The 19,295-nt window shown below is 39.7% G+C and overlaps 1 protein-coding gene across 1 annotated transcript; it reads left to right on the top strand.

The window, feature by feature from the left end:
• The first annotated feature begins 14,566 nt into the window (after positions 1 to 14,566).
• On the top strand, positions 14,567 to 17,928 carry GALR3 (galanin receptor 3). The gene is made up of 2 exons (XM_026693258.2): positions 14,567 to 14,956; positions 17,267 to 17,928. The coding sequence occupies exons 1-2, from the start codon at positions 14,607 to 14,609 to the stop codon at positions 17,835 to 17,837; spliced, it is 921 nt and encodes a 306-aa protein (XP_026549043.1). The 5' UTR covers positions 14,567 to 14,606; the 3' UTR covers positions 17,838 to 17,928.
• Positions 17,929 to 19,295: the final 1,367 nt, after the last annotated feature.

Here is a 19,295-nt window from a genome sequence, read left to right as displayed (position 1 = left end):
TTATGAGGCTCTCCTTCTGCAATGTTCTCTCATAGTGTAATCAATCCTAGCTAAAAAAACCAAAACCTTGAATAATAAGATTGAGTGTATTGGGATAAGATGTGACTCCCTAGCCTCTATTACAAAAAGCATTCTCCATTTGGATTTGTGCTCAACTGGATGTTCCTCCATAAGCCAATCAAATGTTTAGCTAAGAAATCTTAGTACAACAAACTATCAACTCTAGTTTACATCCAACAATAATTAGGCTCACACAATGTGCTATGCCAAACACTGTCTTTTAACAAAATGTGTGCATCCCACTACTCAGCTCTGTAGAAAGAAAGGAAATCTAGAAAAAAAAAGTTCCCTCATTGGAATTTCCCTCATTGGAATTAAAATATTGGGATGCAATATAAATTAGCATTTGGGGGGCACATCCCACTGTTATTACTAGTATAGCAATCTATTTATTTGTATATCATTTATGTCAGAACAAACAAAATTATGAAAATAAAATCAAATAAAAAAATAAACAGGACCACATTCAAGATATGGTATAAATATGCATGTCTGAAATAATGTTTTCAACAAATTTCTCTCTAGAAACAACTCCAAATATAATCGCAGCCCCCAAAACACAGCTTTAACAGAAGTAGAAGAAAATTATTTCATTATGATTCTGACAAATCTATTTTGTGCTGCATTATATATGACAGGATGTTTTCCTGGAATCTTGCAGATATAAGACAATAAAGCAAATAGCGAGGAAGATCTCCAACCGTATTTGTTCAGTACTGTATGGACAAAGGCATGAATTATAGAGAATAATTCATAACGTGCCTTCGGGCACTGGCGATGTCATCAGTCACATTCATAACTGATCCAAAGCCCTTCTTTTGGAAAATTCCAAATTGATAGCAAATTCTATAACAATAGGAGTTTTAATGGAAGGAAATCAAAGTCATGCCCTATTACTTGCTAAGGCAGAATTTGAATAGAATAACAGAGTTGGAAGGGACCTTAGAGATCTTCTAGAAAATCTAGTCCAAAGCCCTGCTCAAGCAGGAGACCCTATACTCTTTCACACAAGTGATTGTTAATCACTTCTTTAAAACCTCCACGTTTTGCTCTACTTGTGGAGCACACACAAATTTTGAAGATAACCTGATCCATTGATTAATTGTTCTGTCAGGAAATTTCTCCTTATTTTTAGGTTTGTTCTCTTCTTGATTAGCTTCCATCCATTTCTTCTTGTCCTGCCCTTAGGCACTTTGGAGAAAAGGTTGACCCCCCTCTTCTTTGATTAGATTAGATTCAACTTTATAGTCATTGCCATGGATACAGGCAATGAAGTGCAGTTAGCATCCAAGCAGAAGTGCAAAACAACAGTAAAATATAAATATATGTATGCAAATATGCAAGGCATCTATGAATATGTCAATGGAAAACACAAAAAAATGTATGTACATGAGCACACGAAGATAAGTGTGACTGCACATATATGAACATATACAACTGTACAAAATGTTTATAGATACATTGAATATAAATACAAATGCACAGAGGATTATACAAAATACATCATATATTATCAAGGGAAGCATCAGCATATGTGTGGGGACAAACGAACTGAGAAGTTCAGCAAGGAAACCACTGTGTGGTAAAAACTGTTCCCTAGCCTACTGGTCTTAGACTGCAGGCACCTGAACCTCCTCCCAGATGGAAGAAGAGTAAACAGTTTGTGGGCTGGATGGAAAGGGTTCTTAACAATGCTGTGGGCTTTACGCAGACATCGTTTCCTCTGAATGTCCACAATGGCAGGAAGTGGAATCCCTATAATGCGTTGGGCGGTTTTCACCACCCTCTGTAATGCCTTTTTTTCTTTTATAGTGCAATTTCCATACCAAACTGAGATACAGCTAGTTAAGATGCTCTCGACTGTGCAACGGTAGAAATTAATCAGAACAGCTAAGGAGAGGTGATTCTTCCTCGGTAATCTCAGCTAGAAGAGGCACTGGTGAGCTTTCTTAATCAGACTAGTGGTGTTAATCTGCCAGGACAAGTCCTCAGAGAGGTGGATCCCCAGGAACTTGAAGCTGGTGACACATTCTACCATTCTCCCGTTGATGTATATAGGAGAGTGTGTGTGACCATTCTTTTTCCTGAAGTCCACAATGAGCTTTTTGGTCTTGTTAGTATTAAGTAATAAGTTATTGTCAGAGCACCACGTAGCTAGGCACACTGCACCTCCTCCCTGTACTCTGAATTGTCGTCATCATTGTTGAGTCCAATCACCGTAGTATTGTCTGCAAACGTGATAATGGAGTTAGAGCCATACACAGGCCTGCAGTCATAGGTGAAGAAAGAGAACAGGAAGGGGCTCAGCACACAGCCTTGGGGTACACCAGTACTCAGTGTGATAGTACAGTGGTCCCCAACCTTTTTTGTACCAGGGACCGGTTTCAAGCAGAAACACTTTTTCAAGGACCGGGGGGGGGGAGGCTTCGGTTTCCTCCCGCCTCGTTCTTCTCTCAGTCGCTTTCTCGCTGCTCCACCAGCCCAGGAAGAAACTGCTTCAAAGAAGCCGGGGGTGGCTTTTCCTGTCGCCGCAGCTCCTCCGAAGCGCCCGTTTCACCCCACCCCACCCGCCCGCCCGCGCGTTCAGCCCAGTGCTCCGTTCTGCCTGCCTGACTGCCTGCCTTAGTTTCTGGTTGTTTGGGAGCAGCTTCGGCTGAGAATAATAACTATTAGCCTCTTTTACTCAGCGAAGCTGTTCCGAATCAACCATTAACGAAGGCAGGCAGGCAAGCAGGCAGAACGGAGCACTGAATGCGCGGCGGCGGCGGTGGGGTGACCGCGCTTCGGAGGAGCTGCGGCGCAGGAAAGCCACCACCACCACCCGGCTTCTTTGAAGCAGTTTCTTCCTGGGCTGGTGGAGCAGCGAGAGCGACTGAGAGAGAATGAGGCGGGAGGAAACTGAAGCCGCTGAGCCAGAGAGCAGGACAGGCTTCGGTTGCTTCCTCCCTCCCCTTCTTTCATTTGTGTCCTTGATCCCCGATCCCAGCAGCATTCACCGAAGGCGAAGAAAGCCGCCATTTTTTTTAAAAAAAAAAATTCTTTGCGGCCCGGTACAGAGTGCTCCACAGACCGGGACTGGTCTGCGGCCCGGTGGTTGAGGACCCCTGTGATAGTAGATGAAGTGGAGTTATTCAACTTGACATGTTGTGGTCTTTTTGTCAAAAAGTCCAGTATCCAATTACAAAGAGTAGTGTTAATACCAAGGTCACCAAGTTTAGTGATCAGCCTGGAGGGAATGAATGTATTAAATGCTGAACTGAAGTCAACACACAGCATTCTAGCATAGGTATTCTTATTGTACAGGTGTGTTAAAGTGGTGTGTAATGCTATGGAAACAGCATCCTCAGTACCCCTGTTCTTGCTGTAGGCAAATTAGTAAGGGTCCAGTGTAGTTGGGAGGCAAGTTTTGAGATGTGCCAGGACTAGCCACTCGAAGCATTTCATAATTGTAGGTGTAAGTGCTATAGGGCGATAGTCGTTCAGACACTCTGGCTTGGAGTGTTTAGGCACCGGCATGATGGAAGTGGTCTTGAAGCAAATTGGTACAGTTTCTTGGGAAAGAGACAGATTGAAAATGTCAGTCAAAAGCACAGACAACTGTTCAGCACAAGCCCTAAGTACACTTCCTGAAATGCCATCGGGGCCCACAGCTTTACGTGTGTTGATCCGGCTCAGAATAGCGCAGACTTCAGTGGTAGAGAGTGTGAGGGGCTGTAAGTTTACAGAGGGTCTGATCTTGGTGACTATCCCCGGTTGTCTCGTTCAAAGCGAGCATAAAAATCATTTAGCTCATCAAGAAACGAGATATTAGCAAATGAGGGAGTAAAATGGGCAGGCTTGTAGTCGGTAATATTCTGGATGCCCTGCCACATGCATCGAGGATTGGAGTTAGCAAAATGATCCTCAATACTTAGCTTATAGCTACACATTGCTTTCTTAATACCCCTTCTCAAATTGGCCCTAGATGCACTATAGGCCTGTCTGTCACTGGATCTGAAGGCAACGTCTTGAGCCTTAAGCAAGAGATGGACCTCCCTATTCATCCATGGCTTCTGATTAGGATATAAGATTATCTGTTTTTCAATTGTGACACTGTTGATCATGAAGTTAATATGATCCAAAACGGAGGAGGTATATTTATCAATGTCCATGTGAGAGTCAGAGGTAGCTTGAGAGGCAAACATACTCCAGTCTGTGTGCTGAAATCGGTCCTGCAGTATATTATCTGATTCTTCAGGCCAAACTTTGATTGTAGTCACAGAGGGTTTCACACGTTGGATGAGCGGTGTGTATTTAGGGAGTAGGAACAATGGGAGGTGACCAGACTGTCCCAGGTGGGGGAGAGAGAAAACTCTGTATACATCTTCAACAGTTTCAATTCCAGGGTACCTTATTTGTTGCTTTTGCTGTTTGACCCGGTCAACCAAAACTTTCACTTCTTATCTTCCTCCTGCACATTCTTTTCCGGTCGAGTTCTTCTTTGAGGTGGCCATTTCTGACCACCGCTGCAACCGCCTTCGGGAAAGGGAGTAATGGCCAGCTGGGGAGGAGAGATGCAGCTCTCCTCAACCCTGCTGGCAGTCTCCCCCGTCTTCACCACCTCTACGGGGTGGCTTAGCCCGGAAACCAGCCGGCTCGGGGTGCTCCAGCGGCGAGCACGGATCGAAGCTTCGCAGAGACAAGGTTTCGGTCTGTTGCTGAAGAAGTTCAAACCGGAAGTCCCAGAAAAATGACACCTTGATGCAGTGGTGAGATTCAAATTTTTTTATGACCGGTTCTGTGGGCATGGCTTGGTGGGTGTGGCTTGGTGGGCATGGCAGGGGAAGGTTACTGCAAAATCCCATTCCCTCCCCATCCCACTAACCTGCTTTCCAGCTCCGTTCTCCTGTGCAGGGCAACGAAAGAAGACCCAGATGATCAGCTAGGACTAGGGAGGCAGTGAATAGATGGGGGCGGGGCCAGTCAGAGGTGATATCTGTCAGTTCGCCGAACTACTCAAAATTTCTGCTACTGGTTCTCCAGAACTGGTCAGAACCTGCTGAATACCACCTCTGCCTTGATGAGATGTGTCAGTTTAATCCCAGGCAGATGAAAATAATGTGACTAGTTAGTGACAGGAAATATAGCTAAAGATAAAACTACCCAATGATAAGGGCTCATAATTATGATAACAGTTTTCTGGACATAAAGCATGATCTCATATATGCTTAGGTTTCCATTAAATAAAGGATGTGTTTCACTCTATCTCTTGCAACTGAACAGACTTCAGAAGAGTAATAATGTTTGTCTGACCCCAGCCTAACAGTCTGCAGAATATTAAATGGATAATTATTAACTATTTTGTCTAAATCTTACTAGCATTTTTTTCTCCGTATAATTCATCTGCTCTGGAGACTTTTTTGCCAACATGCAAACTGTAATTTTATTTTATTTTTTGAAACAAATTTTATTAGTTTTAAAGACAAACAAAACATCATTAAACATTGCAAACATAAAACCTCTTTCCATTGTAAATTTTTACATGGCAGATAAAAGATTATTTTATACAGCATAATTCTAATTTATCCCATTTCCTTATAGACACATAAATATCTTTTAGCAAATTTCTCATTATTTCTCTTTACTTTTATTCAATTACATTTCTTTTCTATATTTATCTATTTTATAACCACCAAGTTTATATTTTCATCTGACTTGTTTACAAATATTCTCGTCTGACATTCCTCCAAGGTTTTATTAATTCTTAATCAAACATAAACACACAAAACACAAAAACATAAAACTTCTTTTTAGAAAGTGGCTTGGCCCCAGATTACCTCTCTTTGTACAGACTTCAATTAAATTCATGCTCATCTTATATACCATTACTTATCTTATTTACCATTCTATATCTTCTATATAACTTCTCCCCACTTTTCACTCTTCTTAATTCTATTTTATTAATTTCATCTTACTTTAAATCATTATACTTGTATCTTTTGTCCATTCTTTTCCAATTATCCATTTATCTCATTCTCTTTAATATAAAAAAAAAAAAGATTTCTCCTGGAATCACTAATCGAAGTATGATGCCTTTCTATCCCCTAAGTTGACATTTAGAATAATACCTAGTTCCCAATCTGATTCTGCTTAGTACATTCTACCTATTAAATTTTAAGAAATAGAAAAAAGAGAGAATAATAAATCTATAAAATAATTAAGTACATAATTACCATTCTAATTTTTTAATACATTTTAAATAATACATTTTAAACTAAAGAAAAGAAAAAAAGAAAGAAAAAAATATTATAACGTTAAGAGAATAACAAATTAAACTCTATCATTAAATCTTAAGCATTTTACACATTCTCAATAATATTAAATGTTAAGATCTATCATTAAATCTTAAACATTTTAATATTTTAGTTTATTAAATCTTGTAATATTCCAATTGTCTATTTCAAAAACAAATACTACAATAATAAGTTTATAATAACATTGACACAATAGCCAATAAACTCTATATTTTAAACATTCCCTTTAATATTTTATTAAATCTTAAAGTCTATCATTATTAAGCATTTTGATATTTTAATATTTTATTAGTTCTTATAAAATTCTAACTTTCTATTTCTAATACAAGTACTACAATACTATCTTATGTACTTTTGCAGATTCTTTTTTTTTTTTATAAATTATACATTACCCTTTGTCCCTAAAAAAAAATTTCTTTTTCCCATCTTGTTTTATACCTTTGTGGCTTTCCACCCCCTCTTTTCCCTTCCTTTCTTATCCCACCTAGTCTTTTTACCCCCCTCCTAACCTCCACCTTTTTAGCTTCCCTCTTTGTTGTATTCCTCTTTTCTTTTGCTTTCTGGCATTGTATTGATTTTGCATCTCATTTTTCTCCTTCTTGGGTGTTTTTTTAGGTCTTAAGTCCTTCATTTTCCTTCCTCTCTTTCTCTTTTCTTAATTAGTCAGATTTTTTAATTCATTAAAGATGGCTTCTTCTTCTTCTTCTTCTTCTTCTTCTTCTTCTTCTTCTTCTTCTTCTTCTTCTTCTTCTTCTTCTTCCTCCTCCTCCTCCATTTGTTGTTGTATTTGCTGATAAGTAGCAAGCGCCATTTCTAAAAAGTGAAAGATATCTCCCAGAGAGTCCTTGCTTTCTTTCTTTATTTTTCCATATTCCTTTCTTAGTTCATCAATAGATAAAGCCATTATAAACCTTTCTTCTTCCTCTTTTTTCCCCCCTCTTCTTCTTCTTAGAACAACCAAGATGTTTCAAAACTTAAAAGACAGTTCCCCAAAGTCCCAGAGTCATCAAGCATCCAAACAGAGCAGAAAGTTCTTCCCTTTACACTTTCTCTTCCTGGGGTAATATCAGTTAAGAAAGGGAAAAAAAACCCAATCTGTACTTTAAAGCCTTATTGCAGTTAACTTGTAGTCTCAAAGTCTTCAAGGCATCTCCTCCAACAAAATCTTGATATAGGTGTTTTTTTTTTTTTTTTGTCCTCTCCCTTCCCACTTGTAACAAAGAGCTTAAAATTTTACCTTCTTTAGAAAAACAGGTTTTTCAATGTCCATTTGCTAAGTCCATAGGAAAGGAGAGTAAACTTTCCCTTTCAGCACTTCCCTTCGCCGCTTTTAGAATCTCCTCTGGAAACAATGTATCCTTCAAAAAATCGTGATTTTCAGGATGTTAGATGTATCTTAAAGTCCCGGTAGCCAAAAAACTTTCACTTCAGAACTTTCAAAACTTTCTCCTTCTTCCTCCTGCGCACTCTTATCCAGTTGCCGGCTTCTTTGTGGCGGCCATTACTGACCGCCGCTCCACCGCCTTGAGAAAAGGGGGTTTTGCCAGGTGGGGAGGGGGTCTGCGACACCCCCGAACCCCTATCCGGATCCCCCCTGTCTTCGGCTGCCTCTACGGGGCAGCCTTATCCTCCAGACCCGTCGGGATCGGAGGCACCAAGACGGCTAGCGCAACAGGGATCGCGCTGAATCGCAAATCCCTGCCGCCACCGAAACCTGGCAAACCGGAAGACAAACTGTAATTTTAGATCATTATGAAAATAATATTTTTTTCACCTTTGTTCTGTTATTTGATGTGTGAATATACCACAGTTAAAGTGTGCATTCTACTATTCATCTAGATAAGCTAAAGCATGGTACCAGATTTTGAAACTGTTTTTTCATATACATACAAGTCTTCTATGAATCCAAAGGAAATTAATCACTGGAATGAAACCTACATCATTATAGAAGCAAATTCTGCCTGTGAAACAAATCTTTGAAAAATCCGTTTGGATTATGATGCTAAACCATAGTAAATGGATGGCTCTTTTGGCTCCAGGGAAAGGAAAAGAAAGGAAACTTCTCGATATAATCTGGAAACCTCTGTATGCCAGCAGATATGTAACATCAGTTGGTTATGTTCCGGGCTGTCATTATTTGTATGGTCATTCAGAATACCCTACTTAGCTACAGCTGCAAATATTGAGTGGGAAAAATATGCTCTTCTGTCATTGATGGGAGCAATATATAAGATATATATTTCCTGAACTACATTCCTATATTTCTTTGTTGTACAGGCATTATTGCGTTTAGGTAAGAGGCTAATGGATAGATGGATGGATGGATGGATGGATGGATGGATGGATGGATGGAGATAAGCAGTTCTGGCTATTGGAGGGTTAACACAAAGGCACAGTAAAAACAGGAGGGGGAAGAGCAAAAACAAATTATAGAATGAGAAGAAGAAAGAGGAAAGCAGAGGCAGGGAACAGTTGGATAGATGTACTGAAAGTAGATTACAGAGAGGGGAGGTGAATCGCAGGCCAAATCTGTCATCTCAACTTCAGAAATTCTGCTCGGTCTGTTTTTTCGGGCTCTGGAATGAAGGGAATGAGGGCTTCTTCATGTTTCCAGTTACTGCTTCTTCAGGTCCAGGAGGAATCTAATAAAAGTGAGTAAGTGCAGCTTGCAAAGGAGAAGACAGCTAGTTACAGGGTGGCTTTTCCAGAGCTCTGCAGGTTGCACAGAGACAGAAGGAGGGAGTAAATGTTGCTGGAGTCACCAGATTCAGGAGGCAAGCTCTGCCTACTTTTAGTGGGGAGAATTTCAGCAGGTGTGTTTTCTTCCGTGACAGTTTTATGTTCAGGCGAGGCAAAGAAGAAATAACTCTAATCTGAGGAAGAAAATGATGCAGAGAGCTGCATACCATCTCCAAATAGGGCATGTGGCAGTGGACAATGACTGGATGGGTGAAGCTCAGAACCAGTCCAGCTGGAGGGCCACAGACGAATAAAACTGTATATTCCATTACTGGTCAAAGTGGGTGAAGAACAGATAGCAGTTCAGTGCTTTTTGAAGGTGTTTTCTTTAGGTAAGTGACGCATGGCTGCAGATATGACAGCATTTGTTTTATGCTTTATTAACTTTGCATGGTACTGTGCTCTGTTAGTATTATAACGCCTTTTCTCTTTGACAATTCTCTTTGTTCGCCTTTGTAATTTTTGTTTGATGAATAAAATAAACAATAATTTTAATAATAATAATAACTTTTGTTTGTTGAATAAAATAAATAATACCTTTGGCATCTCTTTCTGCCAAGGATAAAGCTGCAGAGTGTACCAGGTCTTTGTGTTGAACCTCAAAACACTCCAGAAACAAGTAGTAGAAAGAGTGCATTTCAAGAGGCTTTACGATTCTGGAATAAGGCACAGTCCTCTCTGTCACTCAGAAAATTTTCTGACCTTCAGGAAAGCTAACCTACGTTCTTTCCTCAGTGGCTCTGAGCAATCTTCCCCAAGTCATGCAAACCTTCGTTTTATATTGTAAAATGTTTTACATTTTATATTGCTAGCATAATGGACATATTAGTCAAATGACAAAGTGTTGTTTAAAAAGTCATGTGGAGTTTATTTTAAATAATAATCATACATGAATAAAGGCTAATATGCATGTCCCAGGATAATGTTGCAGGATCTAATCTGGGTTGGTCACTGGGACCAGAGGGTTTGTCTTCTGAAATTTTGGACTTGTGCTGGACCCCCTCATCAGGGAACTTCTTTCTAGCAGAGTCCGAAAGCTTGGAAGACAAAACCTCTGGTCCTGATGATAGACCCAGGTTGGATCCTGCACTAATCATACCAATTATGTGCTTTCCCAGTAATCTTACTTGAGAATATATTATTATCACACAGAGTTAAAAATTGAAAATATTAAAACAAACCTGGTGCATTTTTCCTCCAATTGGGATTTAGTAACTTGCAATCTCCAGGCTCTTTTCCCTGGCAGAATTTCTTTCTGTTGATGAAACAAACATGGTGCATAAGCGCACCAACGTGCCTACCGTCCCTGTCCTATTGTTTCTCTTATTCTTTTATTTTTCTTATATGTACCCATTTCATGTATTCACAACTATGTATACATTTATACTTATTAACTTGTAAACAATTGGCAAATCAAATAAATAAATAAATAGACAGCTGTGGGATTGTACTCATAATAACTTGGTGGCCCCTTGTTTAAGGCATCAAGGTTGAGGTTTTTTTACAACCAATTTTTGGAACAGTATGTACTGTAAACAAGCTAATTGCGGCATAATCAGGAGGTGCAAACCATCACTATTGCTTATTCTATGCAAATCAGAATTATTCACTTAACATGAACAGTGGAAAGGAGGCTGCAGAAACACAAAAAAGACTGTCAAATGCAAAAACCTCAATTGTATGCATCAGAAACAAGCCTAAAGGCTGAACCCGGTTAAATCAAGTTAGAGCTACAGAAAGACAATAATTTTATTCAATGATTCCACATGCTCAGCTCTGATATGAAGTTATGAAAAATCTACAAAATCTATTTGTCCACAAGGACCAAAGAATGTGAGTATATATTGATTGTCCCTTGCAGATACCCAATTTTTCTTAAAATCATATACTGAGTTCATTCATTATACTAAGCCATAATGTTATACAATTGGTTTTGGTTTAGTATGATGTATGAACCTAAAGTCATATGTGAATCAAATTATTGTGAGTAATGAAAGTTTTTTTTTTCTTTTCATCCATACATTATGTGCCAGGGCTCCTATCATTCCCAAGATTGAGAGGAATCCAAAGTTCAGTTTTTCATAGGGAAAATGTAAAAGAGAGGATCTGCTTCAAAACCTAGCAATTTATACAGGATCACAAACAAAGAAAAAAAAAAGATTTAACAGCTATGAGGAAAATGGCTGGATAAAAGAGGGAAGCCAGAAGTTTTTATCTTGACCCTCATAAAACGAAAGACGTTTTGAACTCACACCCTGAGTAATGGAGAAGAAGGAGCTTTATAGCTCAATATCACCACACTAAACTAGCATATTTAGGGTAGGCACCCAAAAGATATTGGTTGGATACATGAAATATACTAAGCTGTGGTTTATTTTAATGATGATTTGTTGAATAAACCACAGTGGCTAGATTAAGACATGATATTGCAACAAACCATAGCTTACAAATGGCAGTGGCTGGATTCCCACACAGTATACAAAGCCCAACCATACAAACTCATGATGCAGGAGAAGGATATAGTTACCTTCAAAAACAAATCCCAGAGCCAGCTGACCAAGATGTCAAATTCAAGCCCCTTAGGTGGAGCCTAACATACAGTAGCACTATCCAATTCTGTATGTCCTTGGATAGTAGATGGGTGCCAAAACTCCAGCCGGTGCCATTCAGATTAACAGGTTTGCATGTTGATCAAAGCTGCTATGTTCATTTTTTGTGGACCCTACTGTCATATTTCTATTCTTCCTCTGCTCCTGTGTTGAAACATTGTCACACATTAATACATTTCAGCCAAAGATTATTTTCTCCCAACCTATACGCTAAGCTTAACCTGTTGAATGCATGTGTCAGATTTCTGCAAAGACAAAGCAGGAAAGTAGCAGTTTAGAGAAGCAATCGCCTCCGTAGCTGACTTTTCATTCGCTAATGGTGTCCTGGGTACAGGATGCTTTCTTCAAGACAGTATGAGTAGTCCCCTGTTCTGTCTTTTAGGTACTAAGTAAATTCTAGGCATTTTATAAATACTTGTTTTATTTACCAAGGGAGATCTTTATCTATTACTAGCTATGTATTTTACACTCTTGAATTTTATCTGTGCCTTTCTTAATGCATCTATTTCCTATGTACGGTATTTTTGCTTTGAGAAAAGCAGGCATTTGATGCACGTAAATTGAAACTAAAAAGCATTTGGGATTTTGTGTGTGTGTGTGTGTATGTGTGTTCATGATAAGCAACACACAGAGTCATCAAATATTTAAAAATTTTAATGTTTGTAATTGTTTTATTTCATTTTAATTCTGATTGTTGCACAGAGTCACTTGTTATGATGGGCAGTTTAGGTAGTCCTCAGCTCACAATCATTCATTTAGTGAGCATTCGAAGTTACAACAGCACTTGAAAAAAGTGGTTTATGACCATTTTTCAAACTTACAACTGTGGCAGCATCCCTATCGTCACATGTTCAGAATTCAGATGCTTGGCAACTGGCATATATTTATGATCGCTGCAATGTCCCAGGGCCAACGTTTGTGACCTTCTGACAAGCAAAGTCAATGGGGAAGCCAGATTCACTTAACAACCGTGTTACCTACTTAACAACTGCAGAGATTCAGTTAACACTTGTGGTAAGAAAGGTCATAAAACGGGGCAAAATTCACTTAACTCTTGCTTAGCGACAGAAATTTGGGGCTCAATTATGGTCATAAATTGAGGATTACTTGGCAATTGAATGAAGTAATAATATGCCAGTCCTGATCAGATTCCCATTTGTTTTGTATAGTTCAGGAGTATGGAATTGCTTCTGTTTGCTGTTTCAGGTTGCAAACATTTTTGCCCTGCTTATTGGAAACGATGGTTGCTGTGTATAGATTTACCTTTGAAAATATTAAACACAAACATGTATATATAGTAATGCCAAGATACAAATTTAGAACAAGTATATAGTCCTTGCTCCAAGGAGTTTATAATGTAAAGTTTAACACAAATGTTATTATATAGTCCTTGCTCCAAGGAGCTTATAATATAAACTTTAACACAAATATTAAACGAAATCATAGCTAGCTTGGGCAAGATGTGCAAACAGTATATTCAGTTCTTCAAGTTGTAGATGACCTGGGACATAGTTTGGCAGGGATGGACAAGCTTTGGGTCACTGTACAGCTGAAGAAGATTGCCTTGGAGAAGCAAGACAAAGGTTGAAAAAACAAAAGTGTGTTTTAACACAGACATAGAGAAAGTGTGAGTAAGAAGATGAGATTCATTCCTCCTTGATTCATTAGATTTATTCTTCCCTAGCCAGAACTCCCCAGCCAGCACTTCTGGGAATTGCACTCCACACATTTTCCAAATGCCAAAGTTGAGAAACACAGCACTACGATATAAAAGGCAGGGAGGGAAAAACTTTTAAGATTCTAGTTAGGCTTAATAAAGTATAGTTCCAGCTACATTTGTTGAGTCTGCTTCTTTTCTTGGCCTACCTCGAAGGGCTGACAGCTACTTAGAGCCAGTCCAGCCCAATTTTTGCAATTCTTAGATCCCCCATGAATCAGGAGGAGTCTTCTACCACCTTCTCTAACTGATTTTATTCAAATGTGTTATTTAGAAAAAGTGCTGTCAGACTCTACCATAGACTAACATGGTTCTCCTCCTACAATATCAACATACAGCAACACCGAAAAGAGTGGGAGGACACAATATTTTTGACCTTGAAGCCTTGCACATTATTTGTCCTACCCACTTTAACCATACCCCCTCCATTCTTTTACTCATGTAATTTAAATGTGGCACTTCTTCCTCTTGCCTTCCCACAACTCTGCCAATGCAGAGCTTGTCGATCAGAAAGGTCGGCAGTTCGGCGGTTCAAACCCCTAGCACTGCATTACAGAGTGAGCTTCCGTTACTTGTCCCAGCTTCTGCCAACCTAGCAGTTTGAAAGCACAAAAAAAATCCAAGTAGAAAAATAGGGACCACTTTGGTGGGAAGGTAACAACGTTCCATGCGCCTTCGGGCATTTAGTCATGCTGGCCACATGACCATGGAGACGTCTTCGGACAGTGCTGGCTCTTCCGCTTGTAACGGAGATGAGCACCGCCCCCTAGAGTCGGACACGACTAGCACGTATATTGGGCTTGAGTGGTAGGTTGCTTAGAATAGGAGAATTGCAGAAGTAAGATGGTGCCCCAGATCACTGATGCTGAGTGCTGTCAAGAGTTAGTAGCAACAATGAACACCTTATCCTGTGTCCCCTGTATGGGCTTTCAGCTCTCGGGTGTGGTCAAGTGAAATAAGATATAAGATGTAAAGAACTCAGTTGGGTTCTTTAGATGGAATGGTAGGGAACAAGAGTTATGTTATCCTTCACCTCAAGTTGGAAAATGCTGGGATAGAAAATGAAAGTGGTAGTTTTGGGAGATAAAAAGAGCATATGCTGAACCCAGGAATGAAACCATCCTTAAGGAGAGGTCATCATTTACTTCTCTTTCTATTTCTGCCAGGTCTATTATCTCTGATGGAGAGATGCCAGACAGCTGGAATATATCTTCAGACAGCTTAGAAGCAAGAACTATAGGCATTATTGTGCCTATAGTCTATTCCCTCATCTTCCTTGTAGGCACAGTCGGGAATAGCCTGGTATTGGCTGTGCTGCTACACAATGGAGAGGTGAAATATAACACCACAAACCTGTTCATCCTCAACTTGGCAGTGGCAGACCTCTTCTTCATTGTCTTCTGTGTCCCATTCCAGGCCACCATCTATACTTTGGATGGATGGCTCTTTGGTGCCATTGCCTGCAAAGCTGTGCATTTCTTCATCTACCTTACCTTGTATGCCAGCAGTTTTACCCTGGCAGCTGTTTCTGTGGACAGGTAAATATAAATGTTCTTTTTCCTCCAAAAGTCAAAACTTCTTGTCTCCTCCTATAACAAAACATTGCTTGTGTAGTTGCTCTGACATTGCACTAATGTGGCTTGATTGATTCTGGCAAAGTATATTGTGTTTATTCAGGCACTGAAACCATTTTTTTTAAGAAAAGAAAAAGAAGAAACCATTGCTTAATATGATATGTGAAATCAGTCTATTTATTTCTAAACAGGAGAAGGAGGAGAGTCTTTAATCTTTTATCCAAAATCTTAAATTACCTGACAGGTGACCTATTAGAAGAGAATATTTGTAACTCAGGGTTGAAATGAGGGGTCCTGGTGCTCTCTGAGCCATGTAGATTTGTGTGGTGTGTAGATGAATGGTATGTAGATCTTCTGACAAAGCAGCCATCAACAGCACATAGACACAAACAACATTTACGTGCCATTCAGGAGACAATCCACAAGCCAAAAAGGGAACCAAAAGACCAAAACTTTTACCAGCAATCAACACTCAAATGAGCAGAGATTAACACCAAGGTTAGCATTAGACTAAAAGACTAGCATGTATGTGTGAGAGGAACCTTTACCTTTACCTAACAATCAAGAAGCAAACAATACCCTAGTCAAGAAACTGACAAACCAGCTAACAGTAAACAACCTACCAAAGAACCATCAAGACCACTCCCACCAACATTGATAGGGAAAGCCACTAGAGCAGGGGTGTTAAACTCGCAGTGTCACGTTGTTGTCACATGACGTATTGTGATTTTTTTTCCCTCCCCTTCGCTAAACCGGGGCTGGGCGTGACCAGTGCATGACACATCCTGCCTGCAGGCCATGAGTTTGACACCCCTGCACTAAAATATAAAATGAGAGCAAACTCCACTCCCTACCAGCACCGATGATGTTACCTAATTTCAGTAATAAAACATGTGCAAAAAAACAACCAAGCTCAGAGAGCACCAAGGACCCCACACGTGATCTATTTTTATTTATTTTAAAAAATGTACTTCCTATTTTCCCATAACTAAAGCATCCCAATTGATTTGTCTCTTTAGAAATGTCTTTATGTGGTTGAGGCCAGATTAGATTAGATTAGATGGTTTTCAGTCAGATTGAAGGATATATTTAAAATCAACCATGAACATTTTTATGTAAATAAAAATATGACACATCAGGAAGGTAGGATCTCGTCTCCACATTCTGCTAGCTTTCTACTTGCTAGCAAAAATCTTCCTGGCAACAGAGTTTACATGGATTGCTCACCTGCCATTTCTTCCCTACCCAAACTTTCTCATTCCATCCAACTGAAGTGCAGAGTTGTGGCCTTAGGCCTGATCTCCTGATCTGCATCTTCATTCCAAACCTCTACCTATGTCACAGTCAATCAAAAAGAAAATGCCTTGTGTTCTCCACATAATTATTTCTATTTTTATCACTTTACCCTTTTCAAGCTTTCCCTACTCTTTCCCCTTAATAATTGTAGCACATTTACCAGTTCTTTATGTTTCCTGTCAAATGTATATGAATAAATTCTTTCAGGAAAATGTCATATCCAAACATAGAATGAATTTCTAGCATGGGTTCCAAAACCTTTCTACCTGTATCAGGGGGAAAAAGATCCATATTATATTTACGCAGGGGTGGGCTTCCAAAAATTTACCAATTGGTTCTCTGTCAGGTTGCTGGGTGGGCGTGGCCATGGTGGGTGTGGCCTAGTCGGCTCCTACACTACACAGGCCTGGGAGCGAAAAGAGGCCACGGGGGGTTATTTTTGCCCTCCCCAGGCTCCGGAGACTTTCCTCGAGCCTCCGGGAGGGCAAAAATGGCCTCCTCGGGCTCCAGAGGCCCTCTGGAGGCTGGAAATGGGGGGGTATTTTTCACCCTCTTCGAGCCTTCACATGTGCCCTGCAATTACCTGAGATCCAAAATGGGCCGCGTAGGGATTCCTGGGAGGGGAGAGGCAGGATGGGCAGGGCCAGCCAGGGGTGGGATTTACCAGTTCAGTGAACTGGCCATAAAATTAACATCCGGTTCACCTGAACTGGTGGAAATCAGTAGCAGCCCACCCCTGCATTTATGGGATTATGAAATTATGAACACCTACGTCAATTTCAGTAGACTTTCAAATAGTAGGTTTGGGTGGCACTTTAAGTATCAAATTCATGCTGAAAAGGGCATAAAAAAGGCTTGTCCCAAGTAGAGTCTGAATCTGGAAGAAAGTGCAACACATTTAAGCAATAAAGGTGAAAATAACGATAGATGTATGTATACATAATATATTGAATTTATCAACTTCTGTCTTGTTTCCAGATATTTGGCTATTTGCTATCCACTGAAATCTCGGAATCTCCGTACCACTTGCAATGCAGTCCTTGCTATTGTCATGATTTGGTCCTTCTCCCTGCTTTTTGCAGGACCCTATCTCAGCTATTACCAAACCATTAATTATCAGGAGACATTCATGTGTGCCCCTGTTTGGGAGGACCAACACCGGAAGATCTTAGACATCCTCACTTTTGTGTTTAGTTACATCCTCCCAATCTCTGTTGTCAGCCTGGCTTATGCTAGAACCATCAAATTCTTGTGGACTGCTGTAGACCCTCTGGAAGGAATCTCAGAGTCCCGCAAGGCCAAAAGGAGGGTCACCAAGATGATTATTGCAGTGACTGTCCTCTTCTGCTTGTGTTGGTTGCCCCACCATCTGTTAATCTTGTATTTCTGGTTCGGCTATTTCGACTTTAACCAAGCTACCTTTGCCTTACGCCTAGCTTCTCATTGCTGCTCATATGCCAATTCCTGCCTCAACCCAATTGTTTATGCTCTCATTTCCAAGCACTTCCGCAAGAAGTTCAAGCAAGTCTTCACTTGTGTTCTTGTCTAAGACAAGAACAAGAAGAAATGAACTGATAATAAATCCAAGTGGCCAATGCTGCTGATGGTTTCATCAACCAGACTGTAGGTTTCTTTGGAGGAAACACAAAAGTAGCATGGCTTAATGAGGAAAATATGAGCTGTTGCATAGAACTGTTGGTAAGAACATGGGAAGACATTCTTCCTGAGAAATGGCTCTAACATTTACAAGACATCATATTTAAACAGAAATTACCAAAGGACCAAGAAATTTCTGGAACTATCAACAGTCACCTCACTGAGTGCAACGTGGACAACAGTAATTTTTAAAAATTAATGGCAGGTGGTATCAATTATCCCTTCTCAGCATGACTATCATATTTTCATTCAAATCAGGCTTGGGTCAGTGGAGTATAGGTTAACTCAAATTAATTTTCCTCAATGCAACCAAAGTATCCCAATTCTTTAGAGAACAGCTTGATATTACTTAGTCTGTCTCCATAGTTGGCTGAGGATGAGACCAAGACAATGTCATGAAGATGTGTAACTTGAAAATGGTTCACAAGGCTCCTTGTGCTACAGTTAGTGGGATGTGAAGATGAGCCTGGAAGATCATTTTAATACTTATTTACTCTTCCAGGAGTGGTTATAGAAAGCATAAATGAAAGCTTCAAAGTTCTTGGGTTGCTGCATAGGAATTAGAGTTTTGAAGATATACCTATAAACAAAGAGATTGTTGCTTTTGTTGTTGTGTTTTAGCCTCTGGACCCAAATTGATAAAGGAAAGTGCTTGGACTCTTTCTCCTTTTCCTTTCATTTTGTAATGAAGACATTTATGTTTCGATTTCTTTGTCTTTTGAATTTGTTTTTGCTTTTTTTTTAAAAAAAAAAGAAGGACTTTACATTATTTTAAAGCACTTAAGCATTGTTCTGAGAGAGGAGAAAAAAGAACTGAAGAAGCTTCTTGAATGAGAAATGAAATGTCTTCAAAGAAAAACCAGAAAGTCCAGTTGCCTCTTGAAAAAGCACCTTTGGGATCACCATGACCTGGATGACTGAGAATCTCCAAAGACACTTGTTGTTTTGATTGTCACAAGGATAATCCAAAGAGCTGTACTGGCTGATGTCTTGGCAATGTGAGATCAAGTTCAGAGGTGGCTCTGATTCAGAACTTTTTAGGATTCTGGGAATCCTAAGGATAAATTTCCCACTCACTCTCTCCTCCTTTTTTTCTTGTTACTTCCAATGTCAATATAGCTCCCATCCAACGTTGTCTCTGTTATTTACAATTAGTAGACAGGTATGTAAGAGGAAACACTGAATTATAGAATCATTTTGGAGCTGAATTTAGTTTTATTCCTTGAATAAGTGTATGGTTTAATTTGAACATTACAAATGCTGAACCATTTTTGGGGTGGAAGTAACTTTGTATGTGAGGCTTGTAGCTACTGAACCTTTTGCAAACCCAAAAGACCCTGCTTACCATCTC

This window comes from Notechis scutatus, chromosome 6, assembly GCF_049901735.1.
Source record: "Notechis scutatus isolate UNSWTSFEM ecotype Mainland chromosome 6, rNotScu1.2, whole genome shotgun sequence".
NCBI classification, from domain to species: Eukaryota; Metazoa; Chordata; class Lepidosauria; order Squamata; family Elapidae; genus Notechis; species Notechis scutatus.
This window is presented reverse-complemented; position numbering and strand designations above follow the sequence as displayed.